General features: G+C 64.9%; 2 protein-coding genes across 7 annotated transcripts; one reads left to right on the forward strand and one right to left on the reverse strand.

The window, feature by feature from the left end:
* Window positions 1-597: 597 nt before the first annotated feature.
* Window positions 598-8,314, forward strand: ABCB6 (ATP binding cassette subfamily B member 6 (LAN blood group)). Its single transcript, XM_068948864.1, has 20 exons — window positions 598-665; window positions 1,480-2,011; window positions 2,696-2,833; window positions 3,048-3,237; window positions 3,717-3,809; window positions 4,047-4,239; window positions 4,332-4,453; window positions 4,545-4,654; window positions 4,746-4,811; window positions 4,951-5,076; window positions 5,166-5,242; window positions 5,363-5,426; window positions 5,698-5,783; window positions 5,899-5,956; window positions 6,141-6,245; window positions 6,618-6,792; window positions 7,045-7,157; window positions 7,303-7,397; window positions 7,855-7,923; window positions 8,012-8,314. The coding sequence occupies exons 2-20, from the start codon at window positions 1,496-1,498 to the stop codon at window positions 8,139-8,141; spliced, it is 2,526 nt and encodes an 841-aa protein (XP_068804965.1). The 5' UTR covers window positions 598-665; window positions 1,480-1,495; the 3' UTR covers window positions 8,142-8,314.
* A 1,399-nt stretch (window positions 8,315-9,713) lies between these two features.
* Window positions 9,714-15,461, reverse strand: ZFAND2B (zinc finger AN1-type containing 2B). 6 transcript variants are annotated; one of them, XM_068948869.1, is made up of 9 exons: window positions 15,328-15,461; window positions 15,039-15,133; window positions 14,207-14,338; window positions 13,341-13,492; window positions 12,979-13,086; window positions 12,738-12,807; window positions 12,135-12,211; window positions 11,449-11,530; window positions 9,714-11,164 (listed from the first exon to the last, which is right to left on the reverse strand). In XM_068948869.1, the coding sequence occupies exons 1-9, from the start codon at window positions 15,380-15,382 to the stop codon at window positions 11,126-11,128; spliced, it is 810 nt and encodes a 269-aa protein (XP_068804970.1). In that variant the 5' UTR covers window positions 15,383-15,461; the 3' UTR covers window positions 9,714-11,125. The 6 variants fall into 6 exon arrangements, with proteins under 6 accessions (XP_068804970.1, XP_068804971.1, XP_068804968.1 ...); XM_068948870.1 differs by having other exon boundaries at window positions 11,449-11,527; window positions 15,328-15,460; XM_068948867.1 differs by having other exon boundaries at window positions 9,714-10,380; window positions 15,328-15,460.
* Between the last annotated feature and the right edge of the window lie 372 nt (window positions 15,462-15,833).

Raw genomic sequence — 15,833 nt, forward strand, 5'->3', positions numbered from 1 at the left:
AGCGGCAGGCCGCAGCTTGGCAAGGCGGCCTGAGTGGTGCCCTTGGCCTGGGCTGCCCCCCAGGGCAGGCAGCCAGGAAGCGCGTCCCTTCTCTTCCTGGGCTCACTCTCATCCTCGCTGTGACGGAGCGCGCTGCTTGGAGTCGATCGTGCTTTGCGGAGGCTGCCCTCGCCCTTGCCCTCGCCCTTGCTTTCACCAGGTGGCCCCGCTGCCTGCCGGCCTGGCTGCGGCAGCGCCTGCATCGCCCTGTCCTGCTCCTCCGCCCCTCTCTCCCGGACGGGCGCCTGGGGGAAAGCGAGGCACACGACGCGTGTGGCTGCGCTCGGTGCCTGTTCCCTGCTCGTGGGGCCGAGGAGGCCACGGGGGCAGGCGGCGGCTCTATCCCCCGGGCGGCGGGGAGCACCCCTCCGCCGCCCGGTCTATCTCTGCGCCGCAGGCCCGGGGGGAGCCGCCTGGCCGCGGCGATAAGCGGCGGCGGGGGCAGCCTGCCGCGCCGGCCCCTCTCCTCGGCCTCTGGGCGGCGCCTGGCTCCGGAGCGGCCGCGGCGGGGCGGGGCGGGGCGGCGCGCAGGGCCCGGAGCGGGCGGCGCTAGGACCCGGCGGCGGCGCGGGGCGCGGGGCCCGGCGGCGGCGCGGCGCGGCCGGACCGAGCGGGCCCGGCGGCAGGTGAGCACCGGCGGGCAGGGCCGGGCCGGGCCGGGCCGGGCCCGCGGCGGCTCCCCGGGCACCCGCGCCGGGCACAGGCCGCTGCATCCGGGGCGTGCGTGTCCCGGCCCGAGCGGCGCCGCGGCACGGCCCGGGCACTGCCCCGTGCGTTGCCCCCGTGCGTTGCCCCCGTGCGTTGCCCCCGCATTGCCCCGTGCGTTGCCCTGCATTAATTTCCTTCTGCATTGCCCCTGCATTAATTTCCCTCTGCATTGCCCCTGCATTTCCCTGTGCCCTGACGCTGCATTGCTTGTGTAATGCCTACGCGTTGCCCCCAGGATCAACCCCCTGCCTAAGATTTCTGCAAGGACACCGGTGTGTCTGTATCCCTGTGGCTGTCACTGGCAGCGCTGTGCGCTCACTGCCCCCCCCCCCCCATGTCCATGTGCATCCTCGAGGGCCCCGGTGGACCCCAGTGCAGCCCCAAGATAGGGCACAGCCAGGCACCACACGGAGCTGATCCTGGCACGGCACCCAGCACCATTGCCACATCTTTCCTCTGCCACCACCACCACCTTGCATTGGGGCAACCGCAGCACCGGCGGTGCCTCGCCTAGCATGGTCACTGCTCAGCCCTCGACAGCGTGCATGTGTCATACGTCCATCCAGGTACACGCTTGGGCCGCTGGTGTGCAAAGCTGGCCCTGTTTGCGTGCAGGGGTGGCCCCCCCCATGTCCGTGTCCGAGCTGTCTGCCCCCATCCCCTTGAGTGCCCCTCTCTGCTTGGCTGTGCCATCCTTGCAGCCGTGCCCGACGGCCCCTCTTCTCTCCACAGCTCGTGACTGGCCAGGATGGTGGTGCTGGGGAGCTACTGCGAGGGCAACAGCTCCTTCGCGCAGGCCTGGGTGCAGCAGGGCTTCCAGCCCTGCTTCTTCTTCACGCTGGTGCCGGCCGTGCTGCTGAGCGTCTGCCTGCTGCTGGGCGCCCTGCAGTACGCCTGCTACGTCCGCTTCGGCCGCGCCATGGAGCCCAAGTACATCCCCCGCTCGCGCCTCTACCGTGGCCAGGTCCTGCTGTCCCTGCTGCTGGCCCTGCAGCCCCTCGGCGGGCTGCTGTGGCAGGTGGGGGGGCCGGGACGGCTCTACGGCTACATGGTGCTGCACGCCTGCCTCTGGGCCCTCAGCTGGGGCTGCGCCATCGCCCTGCTGCAGCTGGAGCACACACGGGTGCTGGCGCAGGACCGGACACGAGGCCATGGCACTGTCCTCCTCCTCTTCTGGGCTCTGGCCTTCGCCGCTGAGAACCTGACCTTGGTGTGCTGGAGGAGCCCGCTGTGGTGGTGGGCGCTGGAGGACACCAACCAGAAGGTGGGCTGGGGGGCAGCCGGACCAGGAGCTGCACGGATGATAGGAGCAGGACAGGATGTGTAGACGGGTGCTGGGGCCCTGAGGTTGCGTGGCTCTCCGGGGGGGTCTTACTTAGCCACAGTGCTTGGTGGTGGGGCAGGTGGGCATGCCGTGCCGTGCCAGATACGGCTGCCTCCACTCTGCTGGGAGAGGGAAGCGAGGTGCTGTCCCTGTGCCAGCATGGCCTCTGGACCACCAGGACCTCGGTGCCACCCCTCCCGCTTCGCACCCAGGGTGAATGCACTCCCTGGTTGCACCCGCGTGTCCTATTGCACATCTGGGCCCCGGCTAACGCACATGCTCTTCTTGTGCCCGTCCTGCTCAGAGCCCCCTTCCGTCGGGCCCGGCCCCGTGGGCAGTGGTGGAGAGGTGTCCACCTGCCTGGGGTGGCTGTGGTCAGCCGGGTGGTCCCACTGAGCTGAGCGGGGGTCCCCTCTCTCCTGGCTGCGCTGGCACCCCGGCGTGGTTTTGCTCACCTTTTTGGTGGCCGATGCGGGGCACAGCCAGCCCTGTGCCTCGCGCTGCCCTCGCTGCTCTCCACCCGTGGTCCTTGCCTCTCCCTGAGCCCTTGCCCATGCTGCCTCCAGCTGTGGCTGGGCTGCACTGAGGCGAGGTTGCGGCGCTGACCCCCATCTCTCCCTCCAGGTGCAATTCAGCCTCTGGCTGCTGCGTTATGTCTGCACCTTCATGCTCTTCGTCCTGGGCATGAAAGCCCCGGGGCTGCCCCACAAGCCCTACATGCTGCTGGTGAACGAGGAGGAGCGGGACGTGGAGAACAGCCAGGCGAGTCGCGGGGCACCGCTCTGCAGCTGGGGCAGCGTGGGGGGGATGTGTCTTGGGAGGAGGCTGTGCCTGGGGGCTGGAGGCAGGACCGAGACGCATCTGCCCTGGGATCGGGGGCTCCAGGAGACGGGGGACAGAGTGGTTTAGGGCTGCTCAGCTCCCTCCCTGGGCTGGGGTACTGGGGCAGTGACCCCTCTGCTCTCCTCTCGCCCAGCCTCTTCTGTCAGATGCCAGCAGGACCACGTCCACCTGGAAGGATTTCCGGAGGAAGCTGCGGCTGCTGGTGCAGTACATGTGGCCGAGGGGCAACCGCCTGCTGCAGGGGCTGGTGCTGTTCTGCATGGCGCTGATGGGGCTGGAGCGGGCCATCAACGTCTTCGTGCCCATCTACTACAAGAACATCGGTGAGGCGCGCGGGGCTGGCTGTCCCGGCAGTGAGCGGGGCCAGGCAGAGCCAAGACTGGGTGCTGGCTCCTTGCAGGGGACCCTCATCCTTGCTCTGTGCCATGTCCTGCCTGGCACTGGGCACCACTGCCTGCAGCAAGGGGCTTGGAGGTAGATGCTTTGCCTAGGGATGTGTGTGCTGCCACCTCCCCAAGGTGGGCCCGCTTTGGACCCCTGACTCCCCTGCTCTTCAGTCGACACAGTCTCCCAGCACACTCCAGAAGATGCTGCATTTCAGGACCAGCAGCCGCAGTCTCACCATGTGCCGGGCGGGTGTCGTGAGTGACCTGGGAGGGTGCAGGGATGTGGCAGGACACGGGTGCTGGGGCAGTGCTGGTGGCAGGGGCTGGTGCTGGGGCCGATCCCCATGCAGGCTCTGCTCGGGGTGCCCAGCGATGCTCCCTGCCCCTCTGCCCTGACCCGTGCCCCCTCTTCCCAGTGAATGAGCTGACGGAGGGGGCTCCCTGGCACACCCTGGCCTGGACCGTCTGTATCTACGTGGGCCTGAAGTTCCTGCAGGGTGGAGGTGCCGGTAAGGACCACTGGGAAGGACTGGGCACTGGGGACTCCCCGGGGGAGGTGGTGATGCCCGTGGTCCCAGGTCACTGCTTGCTCTGTCTCGGGAGCAGCAACTGGGGGCAGTGCGGGGATCCTGTCCCAAATCTCTCTAGCCCAGCTCGGATTTATGAGCTGCCCACACTTGCAAGTGATGGGGGAAGGGGAGGAAGGTGGCATTTGTCCCTGCTGACTGTGCCCTGCCACCCCACAGGTGCCACCGGCTTCGTCAGCAACCTGCGCACCTTCCTGTGGGTCTGGGTGCAGCAGTTCACCAACCGGCAGGTGCAGGTGCAGCTCTTCGCCCACCTGCACGGCCTGTCCCTGCGCTGGCACCTGGGGCGCCGCACCGGTGAGGTCCTGCGCAGCGTGGACCGGGGCACCAGCAGCATCAACAGCCTGCTCAGGTCAGAGCGCGCCCGCGGCGGGGGGCAGCCAGGGCTAAAGGGTTGCCCTGTGTGGCTGGATTGATGCAATGTCCCCCTTTTCCCCCCGCCAGCTACATCGTCTTCAGCATCGTCCCCACCATTGCAGACATTGTGATCGGCATCATTTACTTCACCTCGGCCTTCAGCGCCTGGTTTGGCCTCATCATCTTCGTGTGTATGAGCCTGTACCTGAGTGAGTGCCAGCCGGGGGGTGTGGGACCAGGGTGCCGGTGCTGGGCTGGGGGCAGCAGGCGCAGGCTGACATGGCCCCATCCTGCCTGCAGCTCTGACCATCTTCATCACGGAGTGGAGGACCAAGTACCGGCGGGACATGAACACGCGGGACAACGAGGCCAAGTCCCGGGCTGTGGACTCGCTGCTCAACTTTGAGACGGTAACAGCAGAGGGGCGCGGGGCAGGCGCTGAGTGCTGCCCGGCGCTGGGGGAGCGGGGCCGGGCGCTCACCCTGCCGCTGCGCGTTGCAGGTGAAGTACTACAACGCCGAGAGCTACGAGGTGAACCGCTTCAACGACGCCATCATCAAGTACCAGGTACGGGGGGCTGGGTACCTGGCCTCAGGGGGCTTTGAGGGCAAGGAGCTGAGCCTTTCGGGCATCTCTGGGGAGGATGGGGCTCGCCGCAGGTCTAGTTGGAAGGCAGCAGGGTTACAGAGGACCTTGCCTTTTCCAGATCTCGGAGTGGAAAGTCAGTGCCTCGCTGGGCCTCCTCAACCAAACCCAGAACCTAGTCATTGGCCTGGGGCTGCTGGCGGGGTCCCTGCTCTGTGCCTACTTCGTCACTGAAAACAAGCTGCAGGTAAGGCTGGTGCCGGCCTGGGCAGTCCCCTGCCTGCGATGGGGCCCCAGTGCTGGCAGTGATGGGCCCCTCTTTCCTGGCCCTACCAGGTGGGAGACTATGTTCTCTTTGGCACCTACATCATCCAGCTCTACACACCGCTCAACTGGTTTGGGACTTACTACAGGTAATGCTGGGAGTTGCGGGGCTTCGCGAATGCCTGGGGTCCCCCGTGGCCAGTGCTGCCCCCATCCCCATGAGCGGGTGGTCCCCCAAGCCCTTCACTCTCGTCTTCACCCCGTTCCAGGATGATCCAGAACTCCTTCATCGACATGGAGAATATGTTTGAGCTCTTCCATGAGGAGCAGGAGGTGGGTGTGATGCTGGCACCCCCATGATCGGTCATCCCCCAGGTCATCTCTGTGCAGTCCTTGGCATGTGTCACACTTAGGCCCCGTGTCCCCCTCCCCACACGTCCCCTGGGAAGCAGCATCACTGCGGATGTGTCCCGAGGACACTGCTGTTCCCCCAGACCCCAGGGACTGCGCCTTTGCAGACCCCCCCCCCCCTTTCCTGGCACGGTCCTGTGGTCCTGCCCCTGGGGACAGGCTGGCTCTGAGGCCACACCTCTGCATCCGGCAGGTGAAGGATGTGGTGAACGCTGGAGACCTGCGCTTGGAGACCGGGCGGATCGAGTTTGAGAACGTGCACTTCAGCTATGTGGATGGGTACGGGGCAGCGGCATGGGGTGGGCAGGACGGGATGAACTGAGCTATGGGGCCTGGCATGGGGACGCGGGACAGGGCAGGTGGCCCTGAACTCCTCTCCGTCTTGCTTTCCCAGGAAGGAAATCCTGCAGGACGTCTCCTTCTCCGTGATGCCTGGGCAGACCTTGGCCCTGGTGAGAGCAGTGCTGGGGCACTAGCTTCAGTGCTGGAGGAAAGCGGGGCTGGGAAGCAGGCCCGATCCATAGGGGGGCTGTGAAGGACTGGCTTTACGCTGGGCCAGTCCTTCCTTGCATGGCCCCTAGTGCTTGGCACTGGCAGGGTCTCTGGTGTCCCCAAGTCCTTTCTCCTTTGGTGCAGGTGGGACCTTCGGGCTCGGGGAAGAGCACCATCATCCGCCTGCTCTTCCGCTTCTATGATGTGCGGGGTGGCTGCATCCGCATCGATGGGCAGGACATCTCCCAGGTGAGAGATGGGAGGCCTCCTGGGACCAGAGAGGGGGCGGCGGCTCTGGGGCAGCCCTGCGTGGAGACCACTGTCCCCTCGGGGCAGAGGTGAGGCAGGCAGCCCCCGCAGCCCCTTTGATGGCTGACATCTGTGCTGGAGGCCAGTAAGTCCCCATATCTGTCTGTAATTGGACACGTATGCCATGGAAAGGGGGCTGGGAGCGGGTCTCCGAAGCCCCCATGGGTAATGGTTAGCTGCTGTGGCTGTGCTGGCAAGGTGCTGCGGTGCGACATGGCTCCTCTGATTCAGGCAGAGGTAGGGCGGCAGGGTGGGCTGGGGCAGTTGGACTTTGGGGGTCGCGCTCAGCCCTCACCCCTTCCCCTCCTCCAGGTGAAGCAGGCGTCGCTGCGTGCCCACATCGGGGTGGTGCCCCAGGACACGGTGCTCTTCAACGACACCATCTCCAACAACATCCGCTACGGACGGGTCACGGCCACCGACCAGGAGGTGCAAGAGGCAGCCCAGGCTGCTGACATCCACGACCGCATCCTCTCCTTCCCTGACGGTGAGACCCGCGGGGGGCCCTCCGTGTCCTCCCCTGCTGTCCCAGGGGGTCCCCAGTGGCCTTGCAGCTGCCTTCACGGGGTGGGAACTGGTGGCAGCAGCCGTTCTTGGGTGACACCCTGCACGGGACGCCTGCCTGACCCTGTGCCTTGCTCTCCCGCTGCCTGCTGCCTGCCTAGGGCGGCAGAGCCCCCCAGCCCATCCCCGTCGCGGAGGGCGCCGGTGCAGCATGTTCCTGCCCTTGTGCCCGCAGGGTACAACACCCAGGTCGGGGAGCGTGGGCTGAAGCTGAGCGGGGGAGAGAAGCAGCGTGTCGCCATCGCACGCACCATCCTGAAGGGGCCCCGCATCATCCTGCTGGACGAGGTAAAGGCAACGACCCCCCCCCCCCACCCCAGCCTTGCCCCGCTCTGCAGCAGCCCCTGCCCCAGCTGCTGCCTGGCACCTGCGTGCCCCGTCCCTCCGTCCATACTGCGCCTTATCCCGTCCCCGCGCTCTGCCTCCCCCACAGGCCACGTCCGCGCTCGACACGGAGACTGAGAGGAACATCCAGGCTTCCCTGGCCAAGGTCTGCGCCCACCGCACCACCATCGTCGTTGCACACAGGTAGGCACACGGGGAGGGGGCTGCATCCAGGCGGTGCTGAGCAAGAGAAAAAACCTGGGCTCCCCCACTCTGCCCTCGCCAAACCGCGAGAGCCGGGGCTGGCAGCGAGGCATAGGTGTCAGAGGAGGGCGCAGTGTAGAGAGGGACATAGGCAGCCAGGCTGGCCCAGGGTGGCCGGGAGCGTGTTAGGAGCGGCAGTGAGAAGAGGGGCACGGAGCAGAAGGTGCCCCGGCTGTCCCCGGCCCTGGGGAGGGCTGGTTCCCGCCGTACCCCCGCCCCGGGAGCTCCCCACCCCAGACGCTGGGGACGCGGCACGCGCAGCTGCTGGCCAAAGCTGGGTGCAGGGGGGTGGCCGGAGCGGTTCGCAGGAGGGCAGTCCCCCCATCCACCCCGGCACAGGGGGGTCCCTGTGGGGTGAGCTGTGCCCCCTAACGCCCTGCCCTGCCTTCCGCCGCAGGCTCTCCACCGTGGTGGGCGCAGACCAGATCCTGGTGCTCAAGGAGGGGCGCATCGCGGAGCGAGGCAGGTGAGCGCGGCGGGGGGGGGGGGCCGGGGAGGGCTTGGTGCTGCCTGCCCCTGCTCCGGGCCCGCACACCGACCCGCTCTCCCGCCAGGCACGAGGAGCTGCTGCAGAAGGGCGGCGTGTACGCCAGCATGTGGCTGCAGCAGCAGCAGGCCGGCGACGACGGCGACAGCAAGGAGCGGCGCACGGAGAAGCCCCCGGGTGGCAAGAAGGGGCAGTGAGCAGGGCCGCGCGCTCTGCCGCCGCTGAACCAGGGCCCCGGCCGCCAGAGAGCCGCGGCGCCGGGGAGCCCTTCGCCTGCCGCTGCCTGGGAGCTGCGGGACTGGGTCGGACACTCCGCCACGTTTGTGCCTGTTTGTTTTGCTGTGTGTAGTTTCTTAAACCAGGTCCTTCCCAGCTCTGCTCCTGTGTGCTGCGGGCAGGGCGCGCGCCTGCAGGACCCCTGGGGGGAGGCTGCGGGATCCCAAGCTCGGCGCAGGACCAGCCTGCTACCGCCCGCACCCTCAGGACAAGCCACACGCGGCCCCAGAGCCTGGACTTTCCGAGCCCAGAGCCACCCCATGCCCCGATGAGCGCCCTCCGGGAGGGGGACGGGGCGGGGGGATGAAGGGAAGGCCAGCCTGGCTCAGGCGGCCTCGTCAGCAGTGGCGGCCAGAGCATGGTGAGCAGTTTTTAGCAGCCCTGCACTGGCGTCACAGCTGCGCCCCCCCCCCCCCCCCCCCCCCCGGCCAAGGGCTGGCAACCCGCTGAGCAGCTGCTGCATAGTCAGCGTGGCGCCGGGTGGCGCGACGGCCTCCCAGGGGCCTGGCAGCCAGGCAGAGCGCCGGCGTCGGGGCAGAGGACAGCCCGATCCCCCTCTCCCGGCTCTGCTCACCTGCGGGAGGTGCCACCCCTGGCCCTGCTCACCGGCACGGCATTGCCGTGGCAGCTGGGGGCCAGCAGCTTCTTGGCTAGCAGCCCTGGGCAGCTCTGAGCCAGGGAGAGGAAGACTGGGGGCATGGCAGCCATCCGGGGGGCCAGCAGCTCTGCCACGGGGTAGTGCTCCTTGGCCACTGCCTGGTGAGGGGCAGAGCAGGCAGCGCCTGCCCCCATCCCTGTGCTGGCCGAGCCCCGTGGCTCCAGGGAGAGCAAGGGGAGTGCAGCACTTGAAGGAGTGGGTTTGGGGAGGAGGCCGACCCCGAGCTGCCCGCCTGGGGCCACACGGATAGGGAACGGGGCTCGGACAGGGACCCAGCCCCGCTCACGAGGCCGCTGCGTTGCGGTGCAGCTCGCAGGGCCCAGGTCTGGCCTCAGGAAGGGGCTGGAGAGGGCACTGACACCACACGGCTTTGCAGGGAGAGAGGCTGGAGGGGGCATCCAGGGAAGGGGGGGAGGCTGTGGCCCCCCCCAATGCACCTGTGCAGTCACTGCCACCACTGCAGCTTGCCAGCTGCCACCACCAGGAGGGAGACGCGGATGTCACAGGCTGCACCCCCAGGGACAGGCACACAGCAACAAGGGGATACCCAGTCCCCGTCCCCCCCACCCAGAGCCCTCTGTCCTGAGCTCTCCTGCCCCTGAAAAGGGTAGGGGCATGGCCAGGGGCTGTGCTCTGTAGCAGAGGAAGCAGGAGGCAGCGCGGCTGGTGCCCAGCTCACCCCAGTGTGTCCCCGAACCTGCCCCCCAACCCAGCACTGCCTTGTGCCCTCATCCGCCTGGCCAGTGCTAGCAGCTCTGACCCCCCAGCCCCAGGCAGGGGCAGAGAGCCAAGGCTCCAGGATGGGTACCGAGCTACAGCTCTCTCAAAGCAACTCTAAACTCCGTGCTACATGTTTATTTCCTCCCAAGCAGCACTTTGACAAGTTCCAGCGTTCCCTCAGCCCAGCCTGTACCCCCACCCAGCCGGGCATAGGGAGACACTGCCAGCAGGTAACCACCCCTTGGGGGTACACCCCTCAGACTGGGAAAGCAGAGCCTGCCACTGCGCACAACCAAGCACAGCCACAGAAGTAGGAGCGGTTCCAGCAGGGAAGCACGCAAGAGCTAGCGAGAAAGCAGCATCGTCCTGCTTTGCTGCAGAGACTCCCCAAAAAAAGGCCAGCAGGACAAAAGCCTCCCACCTGGGGGCCAGCTCCTGTCCCCAAACACTAGCACTGGAGGCAGCTCCAAGGTTGGGGCTGTATTTGCAAGGTTCTCTACTGGGGTGCTGCACTGCCGTTTCCGAGGAGGAGATCGCTTGCAGCACGGTTGAGACTACAGGAGGGAGGTGTTCCTGCCCCAACAGCACCACCATGGCATGCAAAGGGGCCAGCGGGTATCGGCCCTGGTCAGAAGCAAGGCTTGGAGAGCATGTAGCGGCCCAGGGGCAGTTTAGCAGAGATTGAGCAGCCAAGAGCAGCCACCATCAGGAATGCAGTCCTCCCACACGAGTGACGCTAGCACAGTCAAGTCACCACTGCAGTTACTTTTCAGTTCACGATCCTTGTTAAATTAAATCAGAAAGGAAACATGCCTTCATTCGGTCTCAGAGAGGTCCTAGCCCTGTGCAGACAAGTGTCCCAAGCCAAGTCGGGTAAGGCCCAATGTGGTCTTATGCATGCAAACAGCAGGGGAGGCAGCGAGGACACGGGGAGCAGGGAAGGGCACTGCCAAACAGTGGCAGATTCAGCTGAGCCATGCCCACAGCGAGAGACCTTTCCAGCCACTGCTGCCATCTGCTGAGAGGTTGGCTGGACCCTCCTTGGAGCATGAAATCCAGGCCCCTGTTAGCGCAGCAGGCAGCCACATCCCAGCTGTATGTCCAAGCACACAGAGATGTCCCCACGCAACTCCTCCCCTGCAGGCTAGCTGTGCCCTCACCTCCATCCACAGTGCATAATCCCACCAGCACTGCAGCCCCGGGACACGGCAACAGCAGCTGTGGGCTAAGTGCACGCTATGGGCTGCTGCTTGCTTTGGTCAGTGTGTGCTGGGCCTTGTTCCACAACAGCCTCCACCTCTCCAGCAGTGTCAGCAATTTGCTGCATCGATTTTCTACAGGGCTGTGTTGCCAGAGTGTGTTTGCTAGCTTGCTTACAGCCCCCAGGGAGATCAGCTGTCCCTGGCAAAGGGCTCCTGTTATCAGTGTCCAGGCCAGAACTCCACAGCACTCAACTGGGAGGCCACAGCCGTTCCTCAGGTCACAAGCAGGCTCCCACATCTGCTGGCACACCCTGCCCTTGCAGGCCTAGGACATGCTGCAGTTTGATGGCTTTGAACCATGCGTCTGGAACAGGAAGAAGCACACGGTGAGCAAGGGAAGATAGGCTTCTTCCTCTGTCCTACAAGAGGCACAGGCAGGGCAATGAGCAGGCACATCCAGGGCTCAGGTCCCCAGGGCTGCATGCTCAGCAGTGACACTGTCACTGCCTCAGACCAAGCTGCCTTTCTTGAGAGAAATGTGCCCCCCGATAGAGCACAAAGGAAGCAGAGCCCAAGGAAGACCCCACAATGATGTAACCAAACTAGGATCAACCCCACTGCGGTGCAGAGCCACAAGGAGTCCCTCACCTGCCGCTGTAGCTGTTGGTACTCAGCTTCGCTCGCTGACAGTGCCTGGGCCAGTGCCAGATCTTCCTCCTCTTGCGTGCTGCTGGGGACAGGAATGCATTGCGTGCTTCAGACTTCCCCCAGGCTCACCAGCCCCAGCAGTCAGAGCCCTTTGGGGTGGCAGGCATCCCCGACCAGTGCCTTAGGACAACTAAGGGCAAGGAGCAACAGCAAATCACCCTAAATAGGGCAGGGGCTTTGGGGAGGGAATGAAGGATCCATCTGGGGCTGGCAGCCAACACCCTACACCCAGGAGAGTCATGGTCTCCGTATGCCTCTAATTCCAGCCTGTAAAATGGTGCTTTTAGCAGCATCTAACATGCCCAAGGACTTGGGCTCTGCACCTCCTCTGGGAGCACCCCTGTTCTAGCTCTGACATGCTCCAGCCATGCCCACTAGCTGACAAGCAGTCAGACAACAGCTTGCTCTACTATGTGCTGTCACTGTCCCCTCCCAGCATGCTGGAGGGCTTGCTCCTGAAACAGAGCTCTGTGCTGGCTCTGGACTATCCATCCCTTTTTCCCCATCGATCAGGCAGAGACATCATCTAGCCACGTGCTGAGAGAAACGTCATCCCAAAGCCACATGACTTTGCCCTGGGCACCTCTCACACGCAGGCTCGGACATGACGTGTCTCTGGGCCCTACCTGGGTGGCTGCACAGAGCTCTGTGCTGACTCTGCCAGGGACATCTCCAGAGCTCGCTGCAGCGCCTCTTCCTCGCTCTGAAACAAAACATTTTGTCACCAGCCTGCCTGGGGATGGCAGGAGACAGCCCCGCACACCTCAGGAGAGAACAGATTCCCATCTCTCTCTTACCCCCAGAGAGTGCAGCCCTGGCTGCCTGCGCAGAGAGCATTTTGGAGAATACCAGTGGAAAGCAGCTTCCATCCTCCTTCTCTGCACTCAGCTTGCAGAACAGAAAGGCAATATTTGGAGAAAAAGGCCAGGGCACTTTGTCCCTCTGGGGGAGGCTCACAGCACTGAGCAGGGCTGACTGGTGCCTTTCACAAGCAGGCCAAGCTCTGCTGATATGACACCTTGCTGAGCACCTGGGATCCTTGTTCCCACAGGAAGGCCAGCGAGGGTGCACTGCAGTCACTGCTGAGCATTTCAGAGCCCAGCTCAGCTCTTTGTTCCCCTCTAGTGCTCATACTCTAGAGCACGGGTTACAAAGCAGTTGCTGCAGTCGCTGCCCAGGGTACAGGACCCAGCCAAAAGTGCCCTGAGGGTGCACACCAGGCCACTCACCAGTCCGTTCTGCAGCAGGACAGCCGGAGGAGAGGCGCTGCGAGTCTGGGATGTGGCTGCTCTGCCTCCTCTGTGAACGGGAGAGAAGTAGGGTTATTGTCAAGGCAGGGAGCACTGACATGAGTATGTAGCCCTGTCCATGCACAGGAAGCAGGTAGCTGTCACTCCTGTGTCCCAGAGGGAGTCAAGCTGAGCCTGGTCATGCCTATCTCAGGATTAAGAGTTGGGGATGTCGCTATACCTGGCAGAGGCTGGAGCAGAGGGGCTGTCTGCTGGCCGGGAAGCTCCGCTGCTTGACACAGTGACTGCTTTGGAAGAGGATGCCTCAGCTCTTGCAACTGCAGCGTGTCTAGGACAGACAGCATGCCTGTAACTTTTATCCATCACAGGCCACCCCTGGGCACTGAATGCCCAGGGAGATGGAGCTGGATAAGACACCTCACTGGCATCTCCAGCTCCCGCTCCCCGTCCTCCCAACGGCGCTCAAGGGCAGGGAGTATGACGATGCAGCAGTCCCAGACAAGCGGCTAGGGGCAGGAAGAATTCAGCTTCCTCCCTGTCACCTCTCTGACAAGCCCAGCCCTGCCCCTGCCAGCCCCTCACCCAGCTTTGGAGAGGGGACGCCCTGCCCCACTGCAGTCATGGTCCAGGGGGTGCCGGTGCTTGAGGCAGTAGTTCTTGTGACACTGGTCACATATCACCTTCATCATCTCCTTCTGCTTGCAGCCGGGCTTCAGACACTTGTTGGTGAAGATCTGAAGGCAGACATGGTGGCAGTGACAAGGGACACGTCCTGCAGGGGGCCATCCCTTCCCTCTCCCACCTTGACAAGCCCTTGGCACCAAGCAGCCCCTCTGCCAGCGCCGCTTCGGCAGGACTCTGAAGTTTGTGCTTGAGGACAAGTTTTCTTCAGAAAATTTATTAATAACTCCCTGGTGCCTCAGCCTTTACAGAAAAAAGTTCCTCAGGGACACAGAACTTGCAGTAGGAGAGACACTGCCTCGCTCAAGGACTCCTACCCCCCACCCACCAGAGCTTTCCTGCTGCTGCTGGGCTGACAGCGAAAGCTTCCACTGGTCTTTCCTCTCCCTGGCAAGAAGGGGCAACTAATTGCTGATAGTATTTTTCTAATGGCAGTTTGTAGCTTCTGAATGTCATCCTGCCTTTCCTTGTGCCCCATGCGGCAGCCCAGTCCCGCCCCGTTGCTATCTCAGCCCCAGACTCGCACCACAAAGCTCTGCAGACGTGCATACCTCCATCTCACCAACCTTTCTGTCCTCAGCCTGTGCAAGCAGAGGCTACACGGGCCCCGGGTCAGGCTGTGTGTTGTTTTCATCCTACCCCCGGTATTCAGCAGGGACTCCGCTGAGCTCAGCACCTTGTCCCACCTGGGACCAGCAGTATCAGAAAAGCACAGCGCATAGCTCAGGGAAACAGGCTCTGCGGAGTGGCGAGTCCCAGGCTCCTACCTTGCGCTTGCGCTGTGCAGGGTCAGACTTGCAGTCACGATCAATGTGCTCCCCCACCACGACATCGGGCATCTCCCCCCGCCTTACGGGGACTGGGGTGTTGCAGAGAGGACACACAGGGACCTGCACATCCTGCGGAGATGAGAAGAGGGGGCTGTGGGCACAAGGCTGATGCCCAGCAGCTAGAGACTCTGCTACCATCTCTCTCCCTTTCAGGATTTGCCTGCCATGATTTCTACAGTTTCATCTGTGGTTTGAGATCCTCTCACCTTGTTGGCCCTTCTTGCTGTTTCTAGCCCAGCAGGGGTTACGCTAACACACGCTCCAGGAAGGACAGATGGCAGGGCAGGGAGATGCCCAAATCACCCCACTGACTTGCAGAGGGCAGGCCAGAAGTTTGGAGCACTGAGATACAGACTGCAGCTTGCAGGGATACCTCCCATCTCAGTGCAAACCCCAAGGGATGGAGAAGTCACCCCCAAGCCCAGCAAACTGCTCCAATAAATAATCATTTCTGCTAAAGCACTGGGAAGGAGTCTGGGCCTCTGTCTGCTTCAGCCTGGGGAGGGGGCCCTCTGCTCGCTGCCTGGCTCCCCTCGGTCTGTGTGCTCGGTCGAGGGCACAGCGACTTCTTGGGCATGCCCCGTGCCTCCCAGAAGCGTCCCCCAAAGCCCACGTGAGGCACTCCAGCTGCAGGGCTGTGCAGCACAGTCGTACCCGCGACACGAGCCATCTCTCCCCTGCTCCTGTTCTCCTGCTTCGGTTGTGCTGCAGCAGCCAAACCCAGAGGCTCCGGCCTCCCTCTGCAGCAAGCCCCCTTGTGCGCACTCACCTTCTTGTAGGCGGAAGTGCAGCTGTGCTGGGCGTAAGCGACGTGGTCGGTGCAGAAGATCTGTTCGCAGGCGTCGCACTTCAGCGGCAGGAAGTCTGGCCACGGGGAGACACGGCCGGCGCCGGCAGCTCAGCGCCCCTCTCCCCGCCGCGCCCAGCCCAAGCGGCCGCAGGGCCCGCCCGGCCCCCGGCCCCGGAGCGGCCCGGCCCCGGCCCGTCCCTGTCCCTGTCCCGGCCCCGGCCCGCCCCTGTCCCGGCCCCGGCCCCGGCCCCGGCCCGCCGCCGCTCACCCAGGCGCTTGCAGGCCGGCTCGGAGCAGTGCGCGCCCAGGTCCGGCAACTCCATGGCGGCCGCGGCCCGACGGCGGCCGGCCGGGCTCAGCCCGCGCCGCGCCCGCCCCCTGACGTCACGCGCGGGCGGAGCCGCCCCCCTCCCGCCCCCGCGGGCCGCAGGAGCCGCTTTCCGGGCGGGGGCGGCGCAGAGCTCCGGCGCCGGCGAGAGGGCCCCCCCCCCCCGGCTCTCTGTGAGCGCTCAGACCGCCCCGAGGGGACAGCCGCGGTTCCAAGGCCAGAGCCCTCCCCTCCGCTCCCCTCCCCGCCCGCCCACGGACACGCACCAGCCAGGCCCTCTGCTGCGTAACAGAGCTCGGGGCCCCCTTCCAGCCGCCTCGGGCTGCTCAGGTGCCATGCTGCCCTGCCCCACCGAGGGGGGCGGCCGAGCCGGGAAGGGGTGCTGGACCAAGCTAGCTGAGGGCAGCGGTCTGGACAGAGAAACGGGCAGGAGGAAGCCAAGGCAG

The sequence above is a fragment of the Struthio camelus genome, chromosome 6, assembly GCF_040807025.1.
Source record: "Struthio camelus isolate bStrCam1 chromosome 6, bStrCam1.hap1, whole genome shotgun sequence".
Lineage (NCBI taxonomy): Eukaryota > Metazoa > Chordata > Aves > Struthioniformes > Struthionidae > Struthio > Struthio camelus.